Source organism: Pan troglodytes, chromosome 18 (genome assembly GCF_028858775.2).
Source record: "Pan troglodytes isolate AG18354 chromosome 18, NHGRI_mPanTro3-v2.0_pri, whole genome shotgun sequence".
Lineage (NCBI taxonomy): Eukaryota > Metazoa > Chordata > Mammalia > Primates > Hominidae > Pan > Pan troglodytes.
This window is the reverse complement of record NC_072416.2, coordinates 71,099,712-71,118,080: the sequence shown is the minus strand read 5'-3', so window position 1 is coordinate 71,118,080 and position 18,369 is coordinate 71,099,712. Positions and strand designations below refer to the sequence as shown.

General features: G+C 41.8%; 2 protein-coding genes, 1 long non-coding RNA gene and 1 pseudogene across 13 annotated transcripts in view; 1 reads left to right on the top strand and 3 right to left on the bottom strand.

The window, feature by feature from the left end:
* ZNF19 (zinc finger protein 19) overlaps positions 1–4,044 on the bottom strand; it is a 90,202-nt gene extending 86,158 nt beyond the window's left edge. For 5 of the 9 annotated variants that reach the window (XM_024349910.3, XM_063797411.1, XM_016930127.4 and 2 more), the window contains exon 1: positions 3,977–4,036. The gene's annotated coding sequence lies outside the window, so the exon portion shown is untranslated. Of the gene's footprint in view, positions 1–3,970 lie in introns of all 9 variants that reach the window. The other 4 variants (XM_063797412.1, XM_063797417.1, XM_054669541.2 and 1 more) reach the window with 4 other exon arrangements.
* On the bottom strand, positions 2,514–2,612 carry LOC112205925 (U6 spliceosomal RNA; annotated as a pseudogene).
* On the top strand, positions 4,040–11,417 carry LOC104002666 (uncharacterized). Of its 2 annotated transcripts, XR_008540065.2 has the most exons (4): positions 4,045–4,206; positions 4,427–4,753; positions 5,142–5,292; positions 11,112–11,417. It is a non-coding gene; the product is annotated as an uncharacterized LOC104002666 (long non-coding RNA). The 2 variants fall into 2 exon arrangements; XR_675046.5 differs by lacking the exon at positions 4,427–4,753 and having other exon boundaries at positions 4,040–4,206.
* Positions 5,939–16,229, bottom strand: TAT (tyrosine aminotransferase). 2 transcript variants are annotated; one of them, XM_511091.8, is made up of 12 exons: positions 16,105–16,229; positions 15,276–15,522; positions 15,017–15,121; positions 12,631–12,698; positions 11,622–11,780; positions 11,278–11,416; positions 10,698–10,750; positions 9,771–9,923; positions 9,361–9,489; positions 8,946–9,029; positions 7,802–7,900; positions 5,939–7,375 (listed from the first exon to the last, which is right to left on the bottom strand). In XM_511091.8, the coding sequence occupies exons 2-12, from the start codon at positions 15,508–15,510 to the stop codon at positions 7,235–7,237; spliced, it is 1,365 nt and encodes a 454-aa protein (XP_511091.2). In that variant the 5' UTR covers positions 15,511–15,522; positions 16,105–16,229; the 3' UTR covers positions 5,939–7,234. The 2 variants fall into 2 exon arrangements, with proteins under 2 accessions (XP_511091.2, XP_063653488.1); XM_063797418.1 differs by lacking the exon at positions 7,802–7,900 and having other exon boundaries at positions 7,130–7,375; positions 16,105–16,204.
* Between the last annotated feature and the right edge of the window lie 2,140 nt (positions 16,230–18,369).

Sequence of the window (18,369 nt, the reverse complement as noted above, 5' to 3'; positions counted from 1 at the left end):
TCTATTGATCACTTGGGGCAGCATGAATATCTTCACAGCGTTAAGTACTGCAATCCATGAGAATGGGATGCCTTCTCATTTATTTGTGTCTCCTTTAGTTTCTTACAGCAATGTTTTGTAGTTTTGATTGTACAAATCTTTTTATTTTTTTTCTGAGACAGAGTCTCGCTCTGTCACCCAGGCTGGAGTGCAGTGGCATGATTGCAGCTCACTGCAGCCTCCACCTCATGGGTTCAAGCAATTCTCCTGCCTCAGCCTCTTGAGTAGCTAGGATTACAGGTGTGCACCACCATGCCCAGCTAATTTTTGTATTTTTAGTAGAGATGGGTATTCACCATGTTCATCAGGCTGGTCCCGAATGCCTGACCTCGTGATCCACCCACCTTGTCCTCCCAAAGTGCTGGGATTACAAGCATGAGCCACCATGCCCAGCTGATTGTACAAATAATTTACCTCCTTGCTTAGGTTTATTCCTAAGTATTTTATTCTTTTCGATGCTGTTGTAAGTGGAACTGTTTTCTTAATTTTCTTTTTGGATTGTTCATTATTAGTGTATAGAAAAGCAACTGACTTTTGCATATCAGTTTTGTATCCTACAACTTTGCTGAATTTGGTTATTAGTTCTAACAGAGTTTTTGTGGAATCTTTTAAGGTTTTCTACATCTAAGATCATGTCATCTGTGAACAAAGATAATTTTACTTCTTCCTTTCCAATTTGAATGCTACCGGGGGAACCAGCCCCCAATATTTCAACATGGTTCTTTCTATTTTCCGTAAGTGTCAGCCGGTCTGAGAAATAAAGAGAAATAGTACAAAGAGAGGAATTTTACAGCTGGGCCTCTGGGGGTGGCATCACATATTGGTAGGACTGTGATGATGACCCCGAGCCACAAAACCAGCAAGTTTTTATTAGGGATTTTAAAAGGGGAGGGGGTGTACAAACAGGGAGTAGGTCACAAGGATCACATGCTTCAAAGGGCAATAAAGATCACAAGGCAAGGCAAAATTAGAATTACTGATGAGGGTCTATGTCCCACTGTGCACACATTGTCTTGATAAACATCTTAACAGGAAACAGGGTTCAAGAACAGAGAACCGGTCTGACTAGAATTTACCAGGCTGGAATTTCCCAAAGCCTGAGGGTACTGCAGGAGACCAGGGCGTATTTCAGTCCTTATCTTAACTGTGTAAGACAGACACTCCCAGAGCGGCCGTCTATAGACCTACCCCCAGGAATGAATTCCTTCCCCAGGGTTACTCCTTGCTGGGAAAAGAATTCAGCAGTATTTCTCCTACTCACACATCCGTCTATAGGCTTTCTGTGAGAAGAAAAATATGGCTGTATTCAGCCTGACCCCGCAGGCAGTGAGACCCTATGGTTATCTTCCCTTGTTCCCTGAAAATCACTGTTATTCTGTTCTTCTTCAAGGTGCACTGATTTCATATTGTTCAAACACACCTGTTTTACAATCAGATTTCATATTGTTCAAACACACATGTTCTACAATCAATTTGTACAATAGTGGTCCTGAGGTGACGTACATTCTCAGCTTACAAAGATAACGGGATTAAGAGATTAAAGTAAAGACAGACATAAGAAATTATAAGAGTATTATTAGGGAAGTGATAAATGTCCATGAAATCTTCACAATTTATGTTCAAAGACTGCAGTAAAGACAGGCGTAAGAAACTTTAAAAGTATTAATTTTGGGAATTGATAAATGTCCATGCAATCCTCATAATTTATGTTCTTCTACCTCAGCTCCAGCTGGTCCCTCCATTTGGGGTCCCTGACTTCCTGCAACAGAATGCCTTTTATTTCTTTTTCTTGTCTTATTGCTCTGGCCACTACTTCCAATACTATGTTGAATCAAAGTGGTGAAAGTGGGCATCCATGCTTTTTTCCTGATCTTAGAAGAAGAGATTTTAGTCTTTCACCATTGAGTATGAAGTTCAATATAAGCTTTTCTTTTCTTTTCTTTGTTTCTTTCTTTATTTGGAGATGGAGTCTTGCTCTGTCACCCAGGCTGGAATGCAGTGGCACGATCTTGGCTCACTACAGCCTCTGCCTCCTGGGTTCAAGCAATTCTCCTGCCTCAGCCTCCTGAGTAGCTGGAACTACAGGCATGTGCCACCACGCCTGGCTAATTTTTGTATTTTTAGTAGAGATGAGGTTTTGCCATGTTGTCCAGGCTGGTCTCGAACTCCTGACCTCAGGTGATCCACCCACCTCGGCCTCCCAAAGTGTTGGGATTACAGGCGTGAGCCACCTTGCCTGGCCGATACAAGCTTTTCATAGATGGTCCTTATTATTATCTTGAGGTAGGTTCCTTCTGTTTCTAGTTTGTTGAGTGTTTCTATTGTGAAAAGGTGTCAAATCTTGTCAACTAACTTTTCTACATCAGTTGAGATGATCATGTGGTTTTTGTCCTTCATTCTGTTAATGTGGCATATTATATTGATTGATTTTTATATGTTGCATCTCAGTAATAAATCCCACTTGATCATGGTGTATAATCCTTGTAACATACTGTTGAATTTGGTTTGCTAGTACCATGCTAATCTTCTCTGTATTGTTCCAATTTTAGCATATGCACTGCCAAAGGGAACACTCCCACAGCTTTACTTTTTAAATATGGTATAACGTAAAAATACATTAAATTTAGGCTATCAAATGAGTTAAAGACCAAAAATTCTTTTCTACATTTGAAACACACAAAAATTAAGACACACATGTGCTAGTTCTTCTGTTTATTGTTTTCTTTGAGGAATTGGGCATCACCTCCTATACAGCTTCAACCTTAACCTTAGCAAATGACTGACTGCCTCTTTGGAAGGTGCTGTGAAACAATTTGGCCTATAGAGAGCATCTGTATTTGCAGGTTCTATAACATTATATGAAACTTGTTTGTAAATAAACCTAAATTGTTTAAAATAAATAAGGATATAAATAATATGTACTGAGAATTCAGTTCTTTTCCAACATATATGCAATAATTCAAACTTCAGGGTACGTAAAATACAACACCTCACACAGAATAATGTGCTGAATATGCGGAGTAACAAAAATTCTCTCCTTGACCAAACTCTAGCCAGGTTCCTCTGAGCCATTTGTGGACTAGGCCTCAACAGACTTGAACAAAACTCTAACAGAGTCTCTAACAGTTCAAGGTAGCATCTCTAGGATGACTCCAGCCCCGCTTTAAAGGGCCTGCCTAAAAAAACTCAGGCTGCCAAAGGAATTTACTGTTCCAGCCAACACCTTAAGATATGGCTCCTATCTCCCAGCATCTGTAGGAGGATAAAAGCCTAACTTCCAGAAACACCCTTTAACAAACCCAGATGGGTTTCACGTGGACTAACCCCTACTTCGCACTTTTTGTAATCTTTCACTTCCCTCACTCTTCTGAGCGCCCCCTCATTCCTCTCCCCTTCCCTATTTCCCCATTTTTCCTTTAAAGTCTGAGTAACATTTGTACAAATCAAAGTTGAGTTCAGTTCGTGCTGGACTCCTCCTTATTCCATTAGTATATTACTGGTTAAAACCTGTCTCAACCGCTTTACTGTCCTGCTTTGTCTTTGACAAAGGCACGGGGGTGGATTTATTTTTCTGGCTGAGTAGAGATCCTAATGTCAGGCACTGCGGACGGTGAGGGCCACGATTCTTTGGAGAAAAGTTCCAAGGGGCTATACCATTGGAAACTAACACCAGCTAATGGAATTGTCTGCTCTGCGTCACAACTCATGGAAGTTGCTGGTTCTGATCTAGAGCTGGGAAAGGTTAACAGGTGATTACAAAAGCCTAGGATGTTTTGTCAACTTCCTGGAACAATTCCACCAGTCACAGCCCAAACCGGGGGCAAAGGAGGAAGAGAAACTCGAAGCAGGGTGTGACCAGGGTAGACAGGCTGAAAAAGGAAACAAAATGTAACATCCTAAGAGAACGCAGAGGCCGAATAAAGGAACTAACCCTCACCTGCAGCTCAGATTCTACGCCGGCGCCCGGAGCTGTGCCCTGTTGCCTAGCGACGGCGCATGCGCACTGACTAGCGCAGCCCCCTAAACATGCATCCGCGCCTGCGCAGCCGCGGGTCGCCCAGGGTTGGGATGTTGGTGTCGGCTGGGGGCTGCTGTGAGGCGCTTGGTAGCACCCAGTCCTGATACTCTCCAGTTACCCGGTAGGCGGGGCTCGGACACAAAGAAAAGGTGAATTCGCAGCTGACAGCCCTTGTTTCCGGTCCTTTTTTTTTTTTTTTTTTTTTGAGATGGAGTCTCGCTCTGTCACCCAGGCTGGAGTGCAGTGGCGCCATCTCGGCTCACTGCAAGCTCTGCCTCCGGTGTTCAAGCGATTCTCCTGCCTCAGCCTTCTAAGTAGCTAGGATTACAGGCGCGCGCCACCACGCTCGGCTAATTTTTGTATTTTTAGTAGAGTCGGGGTTTCACCAAGTTGGTCAAGATGGTCTCAAACTTCTCACCTCGTGATCCGCCCGCCTCGGCCTCCCAAAGTGCCGGGATTACAGGCGTGAGCCACCGCGCCCGGCCGTCTCCGATCTTTACACGCATTCTTCGTGTTATCTGAAGACACTCTGACGCCACCACCCAAAGCAACTGGCAGTTGACTTGGCAATTTTAAGCTTGTGTGGAAAGCAGCCGCCGCCCGGTAGCTCCTTTTTATCTAGAGACACTCAGGATGTGGGGGACACCCCAGCAATGCCATCCCTCCTTTGACCTCCAGAGCGCGCAGAATTACAAAGTTGAGTAATACTTTATTTGAAAAAATGAAAAGTGCACACACACACACACACACACACACACTCTTACATAGGCACAGGATAATCTGGAAGTATGACCAGCAAATGATAACTGATTCCCTCAGGGGAGAAGAAACTGGGTGGCTGAAGGACAGGAATGAGAAAGAAGGACAGTTGCGTTTGTTTGTATCGTTTGAAATTGTCCAGTGTGTATGTGTTCTTTTCAAATGTTTGAAGAACCATTGGCTCCCTTATCAAAATGTAAATACCAAGGAAAATCAGGAATTTAAGAAGTCTAAGAATTCTGTAATGCTGGGTAGAATTTTCTGTACGTGTAAAACTAAAACGTCTTTTGTAAATCACTGAGTCTTCCTGTTTATTTCTGGTTAGAGATCTTTGGGGGCTTGGATGGAGGAACAGGAAAAGAGGAGCCAGGCGTTTTTGGAAAATTGGCGGCAGCGGTGGCATACGGGAAACTGAAATCTTTATCTAATCTCATCCTTTGTGTATTCATCTTGGATTTGCTGAAGAAAATTAAAAGGTAAATTTTGCTGTGAGCTCACTGAACTCAAACTTAAATTGAAAGGGAACATATGCTGTTTATTTTTGTGAAGGACATTAATTGGGTGTGACTGGCAGGGTTGAGACCTGAAGTTCCTCTTTTAGATAAGGAAAATTTCCCTTGGTGAGAAATCTCTAGACTGGTTATGATAGATTCCTAACCCCCAACCTTGAAAGGTAACTTAAGGCTCCCTCCTCTAAGGGAAGGGCTGAAGAAAAAATTAAACAGGCAACTGTGCCTACGAAGATTGGCGAAAAAAAAACAAAACATCTAGGACACTTCTCATTCACTGGGTCAAGCCAGAGCCATCAACTTTGTGACCTAGTGAGTGGTTAGTGGATATAGGCAAGGGTAGTAACTTGGGACCAGAGGTTAGGGATCCAGAAAGTTGAAAATGTAAAGACAAAGGCCAGAGGTTATAACTTACTGCCTCTTGGTAAGTAGGAAGCCAGAAGTTGAGCTCCCAAATAAAATGTTTCAGGAACTGTGGTTCTTAAGTAACTCCAAAAGTCAGTACATTTACAAAGAAGTAAATGAAACCTCATAGGTAATGAAACAATGAGACTGAGGAGTGCCTGGGATTAGAAATTCCCAAACGGAGAAAAAAAACACATCACAGAAGAGCCATACTTGGTAAAATTTATTAAAAAAAAAAAAAGAAAAACAATAATTTATGCCCTTGGCAAAATAAAAGATCTTATCAATATAAATGTTTCTTAGAAAATGTATGAAAAGATAATATATATTAATAAATCAATATTAACATTACAGCAAAAGTAATAATGATTATATAACAATGACAAGTGAAGATATTTCTGGCCCTTACACAGTAGTATTTCTGGAAGGTCTCTGATTCCTGCTTGCTCTAGTACAGACGTGCTCTCACTTTAAGAAAGCCTGATGCCGCTGGGCTTGGTGGCTCATGCCTGTAATCCCAGTACTTTAGGAGACCCGGGCGGGCAGATTGCCTGAGGTCAGGAGTTTGAGACCAGCCTGGCTAACATGGTGAAACCCTGTCTCTACTAAAAATACAAAAATTAGCCGGGCATGGTGGCACACGCCTGTAGTCCCAACTGCTTGGGAGGTTGAGGCAAGAGAATCGCTTGAACCTGGGAGGTGGAGGTTGCAGTGAGCCGAGATCGTGCCACTGCACTCCAGCATGGGCGACAGAGCAAGACTCCATCTCAAAATAAAGAAAGAAAGAAACAAAGAAAAGAAAAGCTTATATTGAACTTCTCTTAAAAAAGAAAAAAAAGAAAGCCTGATGCACACAAATCTAAATTTGGGAAGTCGATCAATTAAAGGATATTTATTTGCATCACAAAATAATTCTTTACTCCCCCCAAAAATCAATAAAAAGTTCAAATAGCAACTTTTCCTAATGTGTTTAAAATGTAATTACCAAATACATGTGTCCCCAACTTCTTTCCAGTTATAATTCTATTGTGTAAAGTGAGGTATACCTGAAGTGAGGCAATAAGAGAGTTGAGCTTCAGACCTGCCTGGAGAGAGCGTGTTCTTTCTTAGAGTCTGACGAAATGGTTGGGGGCACAAATTCTCTCAATCTTTTTCTTTTCCCTCATCCTGAGCTCTTATTTTCTTGTCTCAACTGCTTTCTGGTAAACTTTGTTCACCTGGTACTTTCAAGAAAAAAAGAAGGAAATCTTACGAGAGGGAGGCAGATTAATGAATTAGTGAGTCACTCTAGCAGCGCAGAGCAAGGGAGAATCTGCGATGTGAATGAAGAGGATCTGAGTGTGGGTGTGGTTGTACTTGGGGAAAAGCAGGAACAATCTTGAACCCTCGACATGGTGCATTTGAGGCCCCTCTCCCAGTAGGGCCACCTGAGTCCCTGAGGAGCCGCAAGGCCTAGTCCAGCCTTCCCTAGATGGGACACATCCTCAGGAGAATGGATGCAGGCCTATTTATCACACTCCTCCTGGCTGCCTTCAGCACAATGGTAGTGCTGCTCACAGAACTCCTGGATCCGGCTGCACGCCTCCAGCATCATCACCTCGGGGACTGTGATGACCACTCGGATGAAATTCGGGTACTCAAAGCACTGCAAAAAGAAGAGTATGTTACTTTCAGAGCAATTGAGTCTGGTACTGGACCACCCTAAAATGGTCAGGACCCTGATCCACAAGAAGTGGTACCATTTCATCAGGGCCATCAGTTCATTCAGTTCCCATGACTGGGATGCTAAGTCAGCAACTGAGTTCATTCATCTTAAAATGACTTGTGGGACAGGCTCAATTTCCTCTCACCTAGAACGTTTGTTTACAACTTTTCTTCCCAGTATGGATGGGATTATGATGGGGGGGAGAAGCAAATTTTAAATAGGATCCATGAGACACATCAGTTTGAATCTTATCAAATGAGAAGACATTTTGTTGGAGGAGAAAAGATCAGGCTAAAAACCAGCTCAGAGCTTGCTTCTGGGGCTCTAGAAACTGTTGAGAATGTCCTGAGAGACACAGGCACCCACCGTTGCTGGGAGGCAGTGGACAGACTGCTCAGCAACTAACCGCTCCGTGAACTCCACATCGTTCTCAAATTCTGGGAAATGTTCCATCTCAATTCCAACCTATACCAACAGGAGGGAGAGGCCAACTTATCAGAAGGAGGGAGAACAGGCCAATTTCCTGTGCCAGAAATTAAGGTAGGGGCTACTTTAAAAGATATCTTGGACCTGTGCTACTGATCACTGATAAATAAGAGGGCTAATATTTATGGAATTTTTCTCAGGGAAGAGAGGATATATTTTTATTAATAATTTATTAAAGAGTTCCTTCCCTGATGCTGATAAATAAAAGCTGGAAATAGAATGCTAGTATGTCTCAAAAGAGACACTACTGGCATTAGGGCCAGGCAACTCTTTATGGCATGAGACTAGCCCACCCCTTGCAGGATATTTAACATCCCTGACCCACAAAATGGCAGCCCCTAGTCATTCTGAAAACAAACAAAATTCCCATACATTCCCAGATACCCTTAGGGAACCAGTATCACTCCCAGTTGAGAATTACAATGGTATGAAAAGCCTCTTATTTGTGTCTTAAATCTTCCCTGTATCTACATATATAAAATGATTCTCTGTACTGAAGAATTAAATCTTTTTTTTTTTTCTTTTCGGATGGGGTCTCACTCTGTCTCCCAGACGGGAGTACAGTGGCACGATTATGGCTCACTACAGCCTCAACCTCCAAGGCTCAAGTCATTCTTCCATCTCAGCCTCCCAAGGAGCTGGGACTACAGGAGTGTGCCACCACGCCCAGCTCATTTTTTTTATTTCTTGTAGAGACAATAGGGTTTCACCATGTTGCCCAGGCTGGTCTCTAACTCCTGCGCTCAAGTGATCCATCCACCTTGGCCTCCCAAAGTGCTGGCATTGCAGGCGTGAGCCACCATGCCCTGCCTAATTAAGTCATTTAAAGAGTTTTATGAGAACTGATAGAGGCTAAATTACCTCAGTGGGACAATTCAGAATAAGACAACTCCTAAACTGCTTGGCTTAGGAGGCTAGCTGGTTGTCTTTGTACCCTGCGTGACTGCCTGTGGCAATTCTGCTGAATGACTGCCCTTTGCCTTACAACATGCATTGACCTAGTGCCTGCCACCCACATACTCACCATGAGGTACATAGCCCCAGAAGGGCGGACTGGCCGGAGTCCAGGGATGGCAGCCAACGCCCCATAACAGAGATCAGCATTGGACTATAAGAGGAGGCAAGGAGAAATCAAGGATCAAAATTTAAGTAAAAGAAAAGCCAAGTCATTAAAAATAGACCCCTCATTGAAGAGTGGGAACGTAGGTGTGATGTTCTGGCATAAGGAGTGAAAAAGAAAAAGCTCTATTACTTGAAGCTTTTCACCAGGGGCAGAGAGAATGGCCGGAAGTGAGAAACGTGTGTGTGGATGCTTACACCGATGCCGTCTCCTAATATTGGAACATGGCTCCAGAAAGGAGAACCAATTATTCCTAATTCCACGGGCGGCATTCTCTGACTCCCAAACTCCCAAAGTGGAGGGCAGGAGCTGCCCTTACCTTGAGGAAGCTCAGAGTGTTGTGGTAAAACTCTCCCGGGGTGCGACATAGGATGCTTTTCAGAGCTCCCTGGACAATGGTACAGGGTCCCAAAATGCGCTGACTCAGCTTCACCAGCCCATCTCGGATCTAAAAGACACCCACAAGAAACATGTTGTTTAGCTTTTCTTAAGCATCTCTGTCTTAGGGTTTCTTGTTCTGACCTTTCTATCAGGTTTTTAATCTTGGAAAGTGATGGTGTCTAGTGGCATTCTTAGATCAGACCCTCTGGGTTCGTAGCCCAGCTCTGCCGCACACGTGCTGCGTGACTGACAAGGAGAAAGAAAAGAAAAAAGCCTCCCTTGTCCCCACTGTGCTCACGAAGTAAATATATACCCTAAATTACACATACTCTTTCACCATATTATCACCTCATTGCCAAAAATGTCTCTTCGGTCATGAATGAGGATCCAGCCCAACCTCCAGCCAGGAACCAGCCAGCGCTTGGCCAGCCCTCCACAGGACAAGATGGGGACATCGGTGCTGAGGGTGGCCAATGGTTCATATTTGCAATCCGAAAACACCTGAGAAGAGGCACTTGTTATGGTTGTTTTCTTGTCTACTTCTCACTGCAATCCCAGATCCCGTGGCTCCCACCCATTTCCTTCTATCACTAGGGACAGGTCCTTGGATTAATGGGATCATCCCTACCCTGAAGCATGACTGGGATTGCAAGAGGCTTTGAAGGGTACTACACAAAGACATTTAATTTGGTGTCTGGACTGGATTAAAGGAAGCCTAAAATGAGGAAACTGACCCTAGCCCAGTAATATTTACAACTCCATGAAGCTGGCTCTATGAAATTACTGTCTATAGGAGTTACAGATTTAAAATATGAGTCCACAATCCCTTATCTGAAATTCCTGGGGCCAGGTATTTTCATAATGCAAAATGGTTTGGGCTTCAGAAAGGCCATGTAGCACACTTACCATACGTTATGTAACACTCCCAGAGCTGTCTAGGATAGTACCCCTAATCAAGCATATTAACATTTCTGCCATTTTCCCCACACTCTTAACAAATATATAGATCCACAAGTGGGAAAAATAAAAATCTACAAATATCAGGTCAAATCAGGTTTTGTAACCAAATGAATTCCAGGAATCTTTGGATTTCCAAAGTTCTTTGGGTTTCAGAAAACTGGCTAAGGAGTTGTGGGTCTATATATTTGTAAAAAGTGCAGGGATGCTGATTTGCTGTAATGAAACGATTAGGAGTTGTTTCTGATTATTCCACTTCTAAAGTTCCCATAAAATAATTTGAGATTACTGTAGTGATATATCCTGATCAAGACTCACCATGTCTCCATAGATCTCATCAGCTAAGATGGGGACACACTGCCGTGCAGCCACTGAAAATAAAACATGCTGAAATCAGTTTTAATGTGAATTGCTTTATCATGTAATAGTCACATAATATCATGTAATTTCCCTATCCCGTAATATTAAGAAGTTACAGTTCTTAAAGAGAAAGACAAAAAGCACAAGCAAAGTGTGATTTGCATTTCATGTTTGTGTGTTTTGTCTTCCTATTTAAGAACTGTAAATTCTTAACATACTCTTCCAGAGTGCAGAGCCTGAATTCACCATTTAAGTAACTAGATATTTCAGACCCTATCTTCAACATGATGGGAGTGATGAAGAGGCAAGTACTATTTCTTTTTCTCCTGGGAGTGATGAAGAGACAAGTATTTCTTCTTTTTCTTCTTTTAGGCCAGGCCTACCACTCCTATGGCACAGTATTGATGAGAGACATCAGTGGAGCTCCCCACCTCCACCCCAGGCTTGGAACTTAGGGAATGACTGGTTTTTGTCATTTCACACAACAGCTGAAGGATTCTGTCCCCACCTCGTCCTCTGTGAAGTCTGCTGGACGTACCTGCCAGAATCTTCTGAAGATGACGTTTGCTGAACACTGACCCACAGGGGTTTGATGGATTATTGACAATGAGACAAGCTGTCTTTTCATCAATTAGAGATTCCAGTTGTTTCAGGTCAATTTCCCAAGATTTCTCTGGCTGGAGAGAAAGAAAGGATGAGACTAAGATGATTCTGAAACATTTAGGGGGAATCCTCACTTATCTCAAGGGTCCAATGTAAGCAATAAAGTCTGTCTCTGGCTTCAACCACCACTTTGAGACCTTCCTCTGCTGAAGTAATGTTCATATATTTTTTACAGGTTAGTAACTGAGCATTTGAGTCTAAGATTAAAAAGTCATTTACCAACAAATTGTAGAGTTTGACCTCAATTCCCATAGACTCAGCCAGAGTCTTGTAGAGAGAGAAACCAGGTCTTGGAACCAGGATGTTTTGCCCTGGGTTGGCCAACACAGCTAAACAAAGGTCAATAGCTTGACTGCAGCCACTTGTCAGAATGACGTCCTGTGAAGGAAATAAAAGGTTAATTTCATTAGGGGTTCCAACAGCAACAGGAGAAAAGAAGTTGTTAGGTGGGTGAGTTGGGAGCAATTGTGAACTTCCTTTAACAAGTTGTAAGTAGTAGGAAATGTACTAAGCCAAAACCAAAAGAAATTTATATATGTTGATAACTATTGTTGAAATGTTGGCCACTTGAATCACTTTAAAAAGGATAGGTTGGCTGTGACTCAGCAGACTTCCATGAGAGAGCATGCTGGCCTTGGACCTTTTTCGCTTGGTTATTTATTTACTTTTGGCCAGAGATTTGAAGCCTGGCTCTTCGCTGACATACAGGTGACAGACACACATTATGTTAGAAAATGCTGACCCCACACAGTAGACTATAGAGGGAAGGACATCATTTAAACTTGGCACTGCCATCAATTCAGTATGTCCTGGTACTTCTATCTTTCTCTCTAAATGACCTTACAGTAAATGAGAAAAGCTACAATTTTTTTTAAAAAAGAAAGATCCTATTGGTAAAATTTTTTTAAATAATTTTTTAGTGTTTATGAGTTGTTCTCAAATGATCTTTTACAGACAATCAAATATAGGTGCTCTCTGGATCCTTTCGGCCTCCTTGAGACAGACACCACATTAAGTTGTATGGGATGGTCATTATCACACTGTAATGACATTAACTATAATCACTGATTAGTGACCCCAACTATATGAGAAGTCTTCTAATTGCTAAAGGGAAATTGTTCTCAGCTTTTCCCCCTCTGACACCCGTACTTCTTGTGGAACAGAAACAAGGAAAAGGGGATAGTTTGCCCTAAATTGCTTCAGAGCTGGTGTCTTGTATAAGGCTCACCTTAGCTTCTAGGGGTGCCTCAGGACAGTGGTAATAAGAAGCAATCTCCTCCCGACTGGATAGGAAGCCTGAAAGAAAAGAGTGGAAAGTGGAGCTTTTTTGGTTTTTAGAGACTGTGTCTCACTCTGTCACCCGGACTTGGAGTGCAGTGACACAGCCATAGCTCACTGCGGCCTCAAATTCCTGGGCTCAAGGGATCCTCCCACCTTAGCCTCCTGAGTAGCTGGGACTATAGTCGTGCTCCCCCAAATTCAGCTAATTTTTGAATTTTTTTGTTTTGTTTTTTGTTTGTTTGTTTTGTTTTGTTTTTGTTTGTTTTTTTTGTAGAGACAGAATCTCCCTCTGTTGCCCAGGCTGATTTCACACTCCTGGGCTCAGGGGCTCCTCCCACCTCAGCCTCCTGAAAGTGCTGGGATTACAGGGGTGAGCCACTGTGCCTGGCAAGAAGATGAAGTTTTCATCCCTCAACTGACAGCTATGCCCTGGAGGCCCAGCATGGGCTTCAGGCTGCCTCTGCCCCTGCTCAGAGGGCATTCTATTTAGTTCAGCTCTCAGCCATTGTGGATAAAGGAGATTCACTTCACATTTTATGTTTTACAATTTTAGTATAAGCACGAATGTATAAATGATAACAAGGAAGAGCTCCCCAAATACTCTGCACCATCTTGATTTCTGTGATTATATTTTATTCTGTGTAATACAAGGATTTCTATTATTCCCATATCTTTTTTAGGGACTGTATTTTTTAAGACGTTGTAATCGCCAGGCGCGGTGGCTCACGCCTGTAATCCCAGCACTTTGGGAGGCCAAGGTGGGTGGATCACCTGAGGTCAGGAGATTGAGACCAGTCTGACCAACATGGAGAAATCTCATCTCTACTAAAAATACAAAAATTAGCTGGGCATTGTGGCGCGTGCCTGTAATCCGAGCTACTCAGGAGGCTGAGACAGGAGAATCACTTGAACCCAGGAGGCGGAGGTTGCGGTGAGCCAAGATCACGCCACTGCACTCCGCCTGGGCAACAAGAGCAAAAACTTCGTCTCAAAAAAAAAAAAAAAAAGAAAAAAAAGAAATTGTAATCAGTGCATTCAATTCATGTGGTCCATTTTAAGTTTTTTATGTTATGTAATATTCTTATCAGTATTTTTGTACAAATTTTTATTTCAAATTATTTTTGTACAATATTTCCAAATGTTGGCTTGCAAGCTTCAAGTATCAGCAGTTTCATGCCCATCATAATATTTTGCAAAATTTATGTTCAAAAAGACAACTTAGCAAGGCTAGAGGCACTATTTCATAATGTTTACTAATTTAATAGGTATAGATGGGTGTCTCAAAGTTATACAAATCAGCACTTCCTTAATTACTAATGAGGAAGAACACTTTTTTAGACATATATTAACACCTGTATCTCCTTTGAAATGAAATGTTCAGAACCTTTGAACATTTGTCAAATGGAGACTTGGTTTTGGTTTTTCAGGTTAAATCAGTTTCCTAACATTTGGATGTTAAAGTCATTAGAAACTTTTTTTATAACTTAACTTTTGGTCTTGATTTTGTTTTCATTTTTGTTGTATGAAACTTTATAAAATGTAAGTAATCAACCGAAAAACCACGAAGTCCCCGATATAACTCTTTAAAGTGTTTTTAAAATTTGATTTTATCATGAAACTGGGGTTTTATTCTGCATTAAGAATGTGTTTCTATGTACACATAAGGAAAAAAAATGTTCAATACTGAAAGTCAAGGAATCATGTACTTTACCAAAATATTCAGGGTAGAAATTTTTAATAGATGGAGAGAAACCTAAAAAGGAGTAATTTCAATCTATCAGAAACAACCTTCTATCCTTCAGTTTGACAGCCCATTTTTTGATGTTCTTGGGTGTTTGTTTATTTGTTTGTTTAAACCCGTTAGTCATAAATGGTAACAATTGCATTTCAATGTGCTCAGGACCATAATGACAATAGGCCTTCAATACATAGAGAAGCAGAAATGAAGCAAAGGAGCTATATACACAGAGCAATAAGTAAATCCATTTAGGACCTAGAGGCTCAGCAAACACAAAGCTCCTGCCAGACTCAAGGCCTTCAGATTAGAATTAGTAATGATAGGATAGGAGCTTTACTTGACAAATAAGTATGTTTGGGAGCCTAGAGGGGAAGTGCCCATATGTCAAAGAAAGCCAGGAAAGAAGTTGGACCTTGATGCCTTGTATTTAAGCATCCCGAGACCCAGTTCCCAAATCCAAAGGACCATGTAATCTTAGCCTCTCCTTAGGAATTGTGCATCAGGAAAGTGAAGAGGATTGCTAGACATTTAGTCCTGTTATAAGAGCACTAAAGATTTGGCAGTCACCAGGTATGGAGTCGCAGGAGGAGCTTACCGATGGATGGGGCATAGCCATTATATTTGCCCGAGTCTAGAGCATCTTTCATTGCCTGGGTAACTTCAGGGTCTGTAGGCAGGTTTCCAAACACAGTAGGGTCCCCTTTTTATGGGAGGAAAACACAAAAGGAGCCAAGAGGTTATTCTCTCATGTTCAGTACTCAGACTCACCCCCAACTGCCATCTTCTCCAACCAGCCTGTGAACATGAGAGTAGAGGAGGACAATGACAGCCCCTCAGTAGTGTCCCCAACTCACCAATGGACAGGGAAATCATGGTTTTGTTTGGATTTGGTTTCACCTTCATGTTGTCCACAATGGCTCGGATGGGGTTGAAAGTTTTCTTGGCCATGTCTGAGGGCCTCACAGACCACCTGGCCTTTCTGCCTTTCATTTTTCCCGGCACAGAGCTTCTCCCACCAACGTTGACATGCACGTCCAGAATTGAGGGGAGGTTGCCTTTGCTGCTCATCTGAATCACGTATGGGTCCATCACTAGCGAAGCCTGCGAGGGGAAAGAAGGTCCCTGTGATGTTGATAACATAGCGCTGGGGGAGAGAGGAGCTACATTTGGACCTAAACATTGGGTGACTTCACTAAAAGTGTCTTTCCAAACTCTCTCTTTATTTTTTTTTCTACTTTCTCTTGTAAAGTAGCTTTACTATGAATGAGGGGAGTTTTAAGAGTTTTTACTGAGATGGAAAATAAAGCAAGAACCCATTCTACTTAAGTGAGATTTGCTACACGCATCTGCAATTCCTGTCAAAGCTTAACCATGCTCTATGTGAAACCAAGAAGGAATAACATGAAAATTGTTAATCAGTCAAAGCATAGGTTCTCCTTCCTTTCCATGCGAGCCTATCCAAGAAAATCTACCTAATGCTTCTTGTCATCTGCAGAGGACCAGGAAGAACCACTCCATCTTGTTAGAAGTTCCACGTAAATATCATTGTTAGTAAAAGTAAAACCTTATCCCATAAGCATGTTACAGCCCTAGCTGGAAAAAGAAATCAATACACCAAAAAGAAAAAAATTAACAGCTCAATCAGTCACCACTGCCTGATCAGCTTGGGCTTGAGATTTTTACCTTCCAAGTAAAGGAGAAAGCAGCCTCCAAGAAGCCAACCTCGAAAGCTCCCTTAGCTCTTCTTTGACAGGTTACAGGGGCAATGAACTCAGATGCAAATCCTAACTCCTGAAATAGTCTCCACAAATGGGCGTTGGGCTTGAAACTTTCATGCCATTGGTTGGAATGACAACTCAGCAGCCAGCTCTCCCCTCAGCTTCTTTCCTCTTCTCCCCTCCTCATTGCCTCTCATCCCTAAGCCCACCTCCCACCCTCAAAGCAGGAATTTGTCCTCACTTCAAACATCTGGAATTCTCCTGTGTTAACTCTTTCTGGGCACTTGGTGAGATGGTTTGAGAACATCTACTGTCAGAAAGTACTTCTGGTTACAGTTGATAGCTTTTATTAAATTTTTTTTACAAAACAGCCTGTTAAAATTTTAATAGTACAGAAATATATAAAGTAAGAAGTGAGCATTCTTCCTTGCACCTGCTCCCTGTACACTTCATTCTCACTCCCAGGGGTAGAGGGTGGTAATGGTCAGGCTCTTTCCCTCCATTCAGAGATAGATACATTACATATAGGTGCATAGATACATAATTTCATAGATTTCAAAACACAGATAGGATCGTGCTCTGCACCTTGTTTGGCAACATTTTTTTTTAACTTCCTACATCTTGGACGCCCATCCTTGTCAGTCCACAAAGTTTTGCTCCAATCAGAACAAATTGGGCACTTAAGTTCCATTCAACAAATAGCTGAAAAGCACAGGGTGTCCAAGGCAGCTGAAACCTGTGCAGTTTTATCCTTGCACTGTGCATGAATTCTTCATTTACCTCCTATGGTTGTTGGAAGAATTTAAAATGTCAGGTGCAATCCACACAAAACAACTTTGCTAAGCAAAACACAAGGTCCACAGCCAAAATCTCAACATTCCTGTGAGCAGATGGAAAATACCACCCACTGAAGGGTTAAGAGAAGCCTCAGTGATCTCCCCAGGGCTCAGATCCTGTCTGTTTATTTGTTGGAAGACAAAGATTTTTCACATCAGTTTGTTCTTCTCCATTCACTTTTCAGGGAGTCAAGCCTCCAGTGGGGTTGAATACAGTAGTCCCCCCTTATCCACAGGGAGCACACTCCAAGACCTCCAGTGGATGCCTGAAATTATGGATGTCTGAAACCATGGGTAGTACTGAGCCCTCGGTACACTATGTTTTTTCTTATACAGTAATGGCAGGTAACGTCTATAGCATGGATACACTAGAAAAAATTATTCACGTCTTGGGCCAAGGGCATCCTTGTCATAAATGTTAGTTTACATATTTGATTATTTCCTTAAGACAGATTTCTATACAAGGACTGTGTTGCAAAGAATAAGCATTTCTCTGTTACATTTTTAGTAAATATGATATATCCTTATATAATAAATTCAAATAGAGATGTACGTGAATTAAACCCTGATCACCTTCCCTCCCTGCATTCTCATTTTATATAAAAAAATCATTTTTAGTCATTTCTTGTGTACCCTTCCAAATGTTTTCTATGTTTATTACAATACATATAAAGCTGGTTTGGGAGTTGCTAAAAAAATAGAGACTAAACGTGGTCTATAGTTGCACTGTCTAATATTGTAGCTACTAGTCATAAGTGGCCGTTGAATACTTGAAATGTGACTGGTCTGAATTAAGATGTGTTGTAAAATACACATCAGGTTTTGAAGACTTAGTATAAAAAAAGAATATTAATATCTCATATAATTTTGTATGATTACATGTTTAAAGAATATTTTGGGGCTGGGCATGGTGGCTCACACCTTTGGTAATCCCAGCCTTTCGGGAGGCCAAGGTGGATGGATCGCTTGAGCTAAGGAGTTCAAGACCAGCTTGGGCAACATAGTGAAACCCCGTCCATACAAAAAGATACAAAAACTAGCCAGGCATGGTGGCATGAGCCTGTAGTCCCAGCTACTTGGGAGGCTGAGGTAGGAAGATCACCTTAGCCCAGGAGGTCAAGGCTGCAGAGAGCTGTGATCATGCCATTGCACTCCAGCCTGGGTGACAGAATGAGACCTTGCCTCAGAAAAAAAAATATATATATATATATATGTATATATATATAAAATGTATTTTATTTTACTCAGTACACCTTATATATAATAAAATATATGATAATAAAATATATGGTGTGCTGAGTAAAATAAAATACATTCTTAAAATTAATTTCACCTATTTGTTTTTATATCTTAAAATATTTCTATTAGGAAATTTGAAGTCACTATGTGGCTTG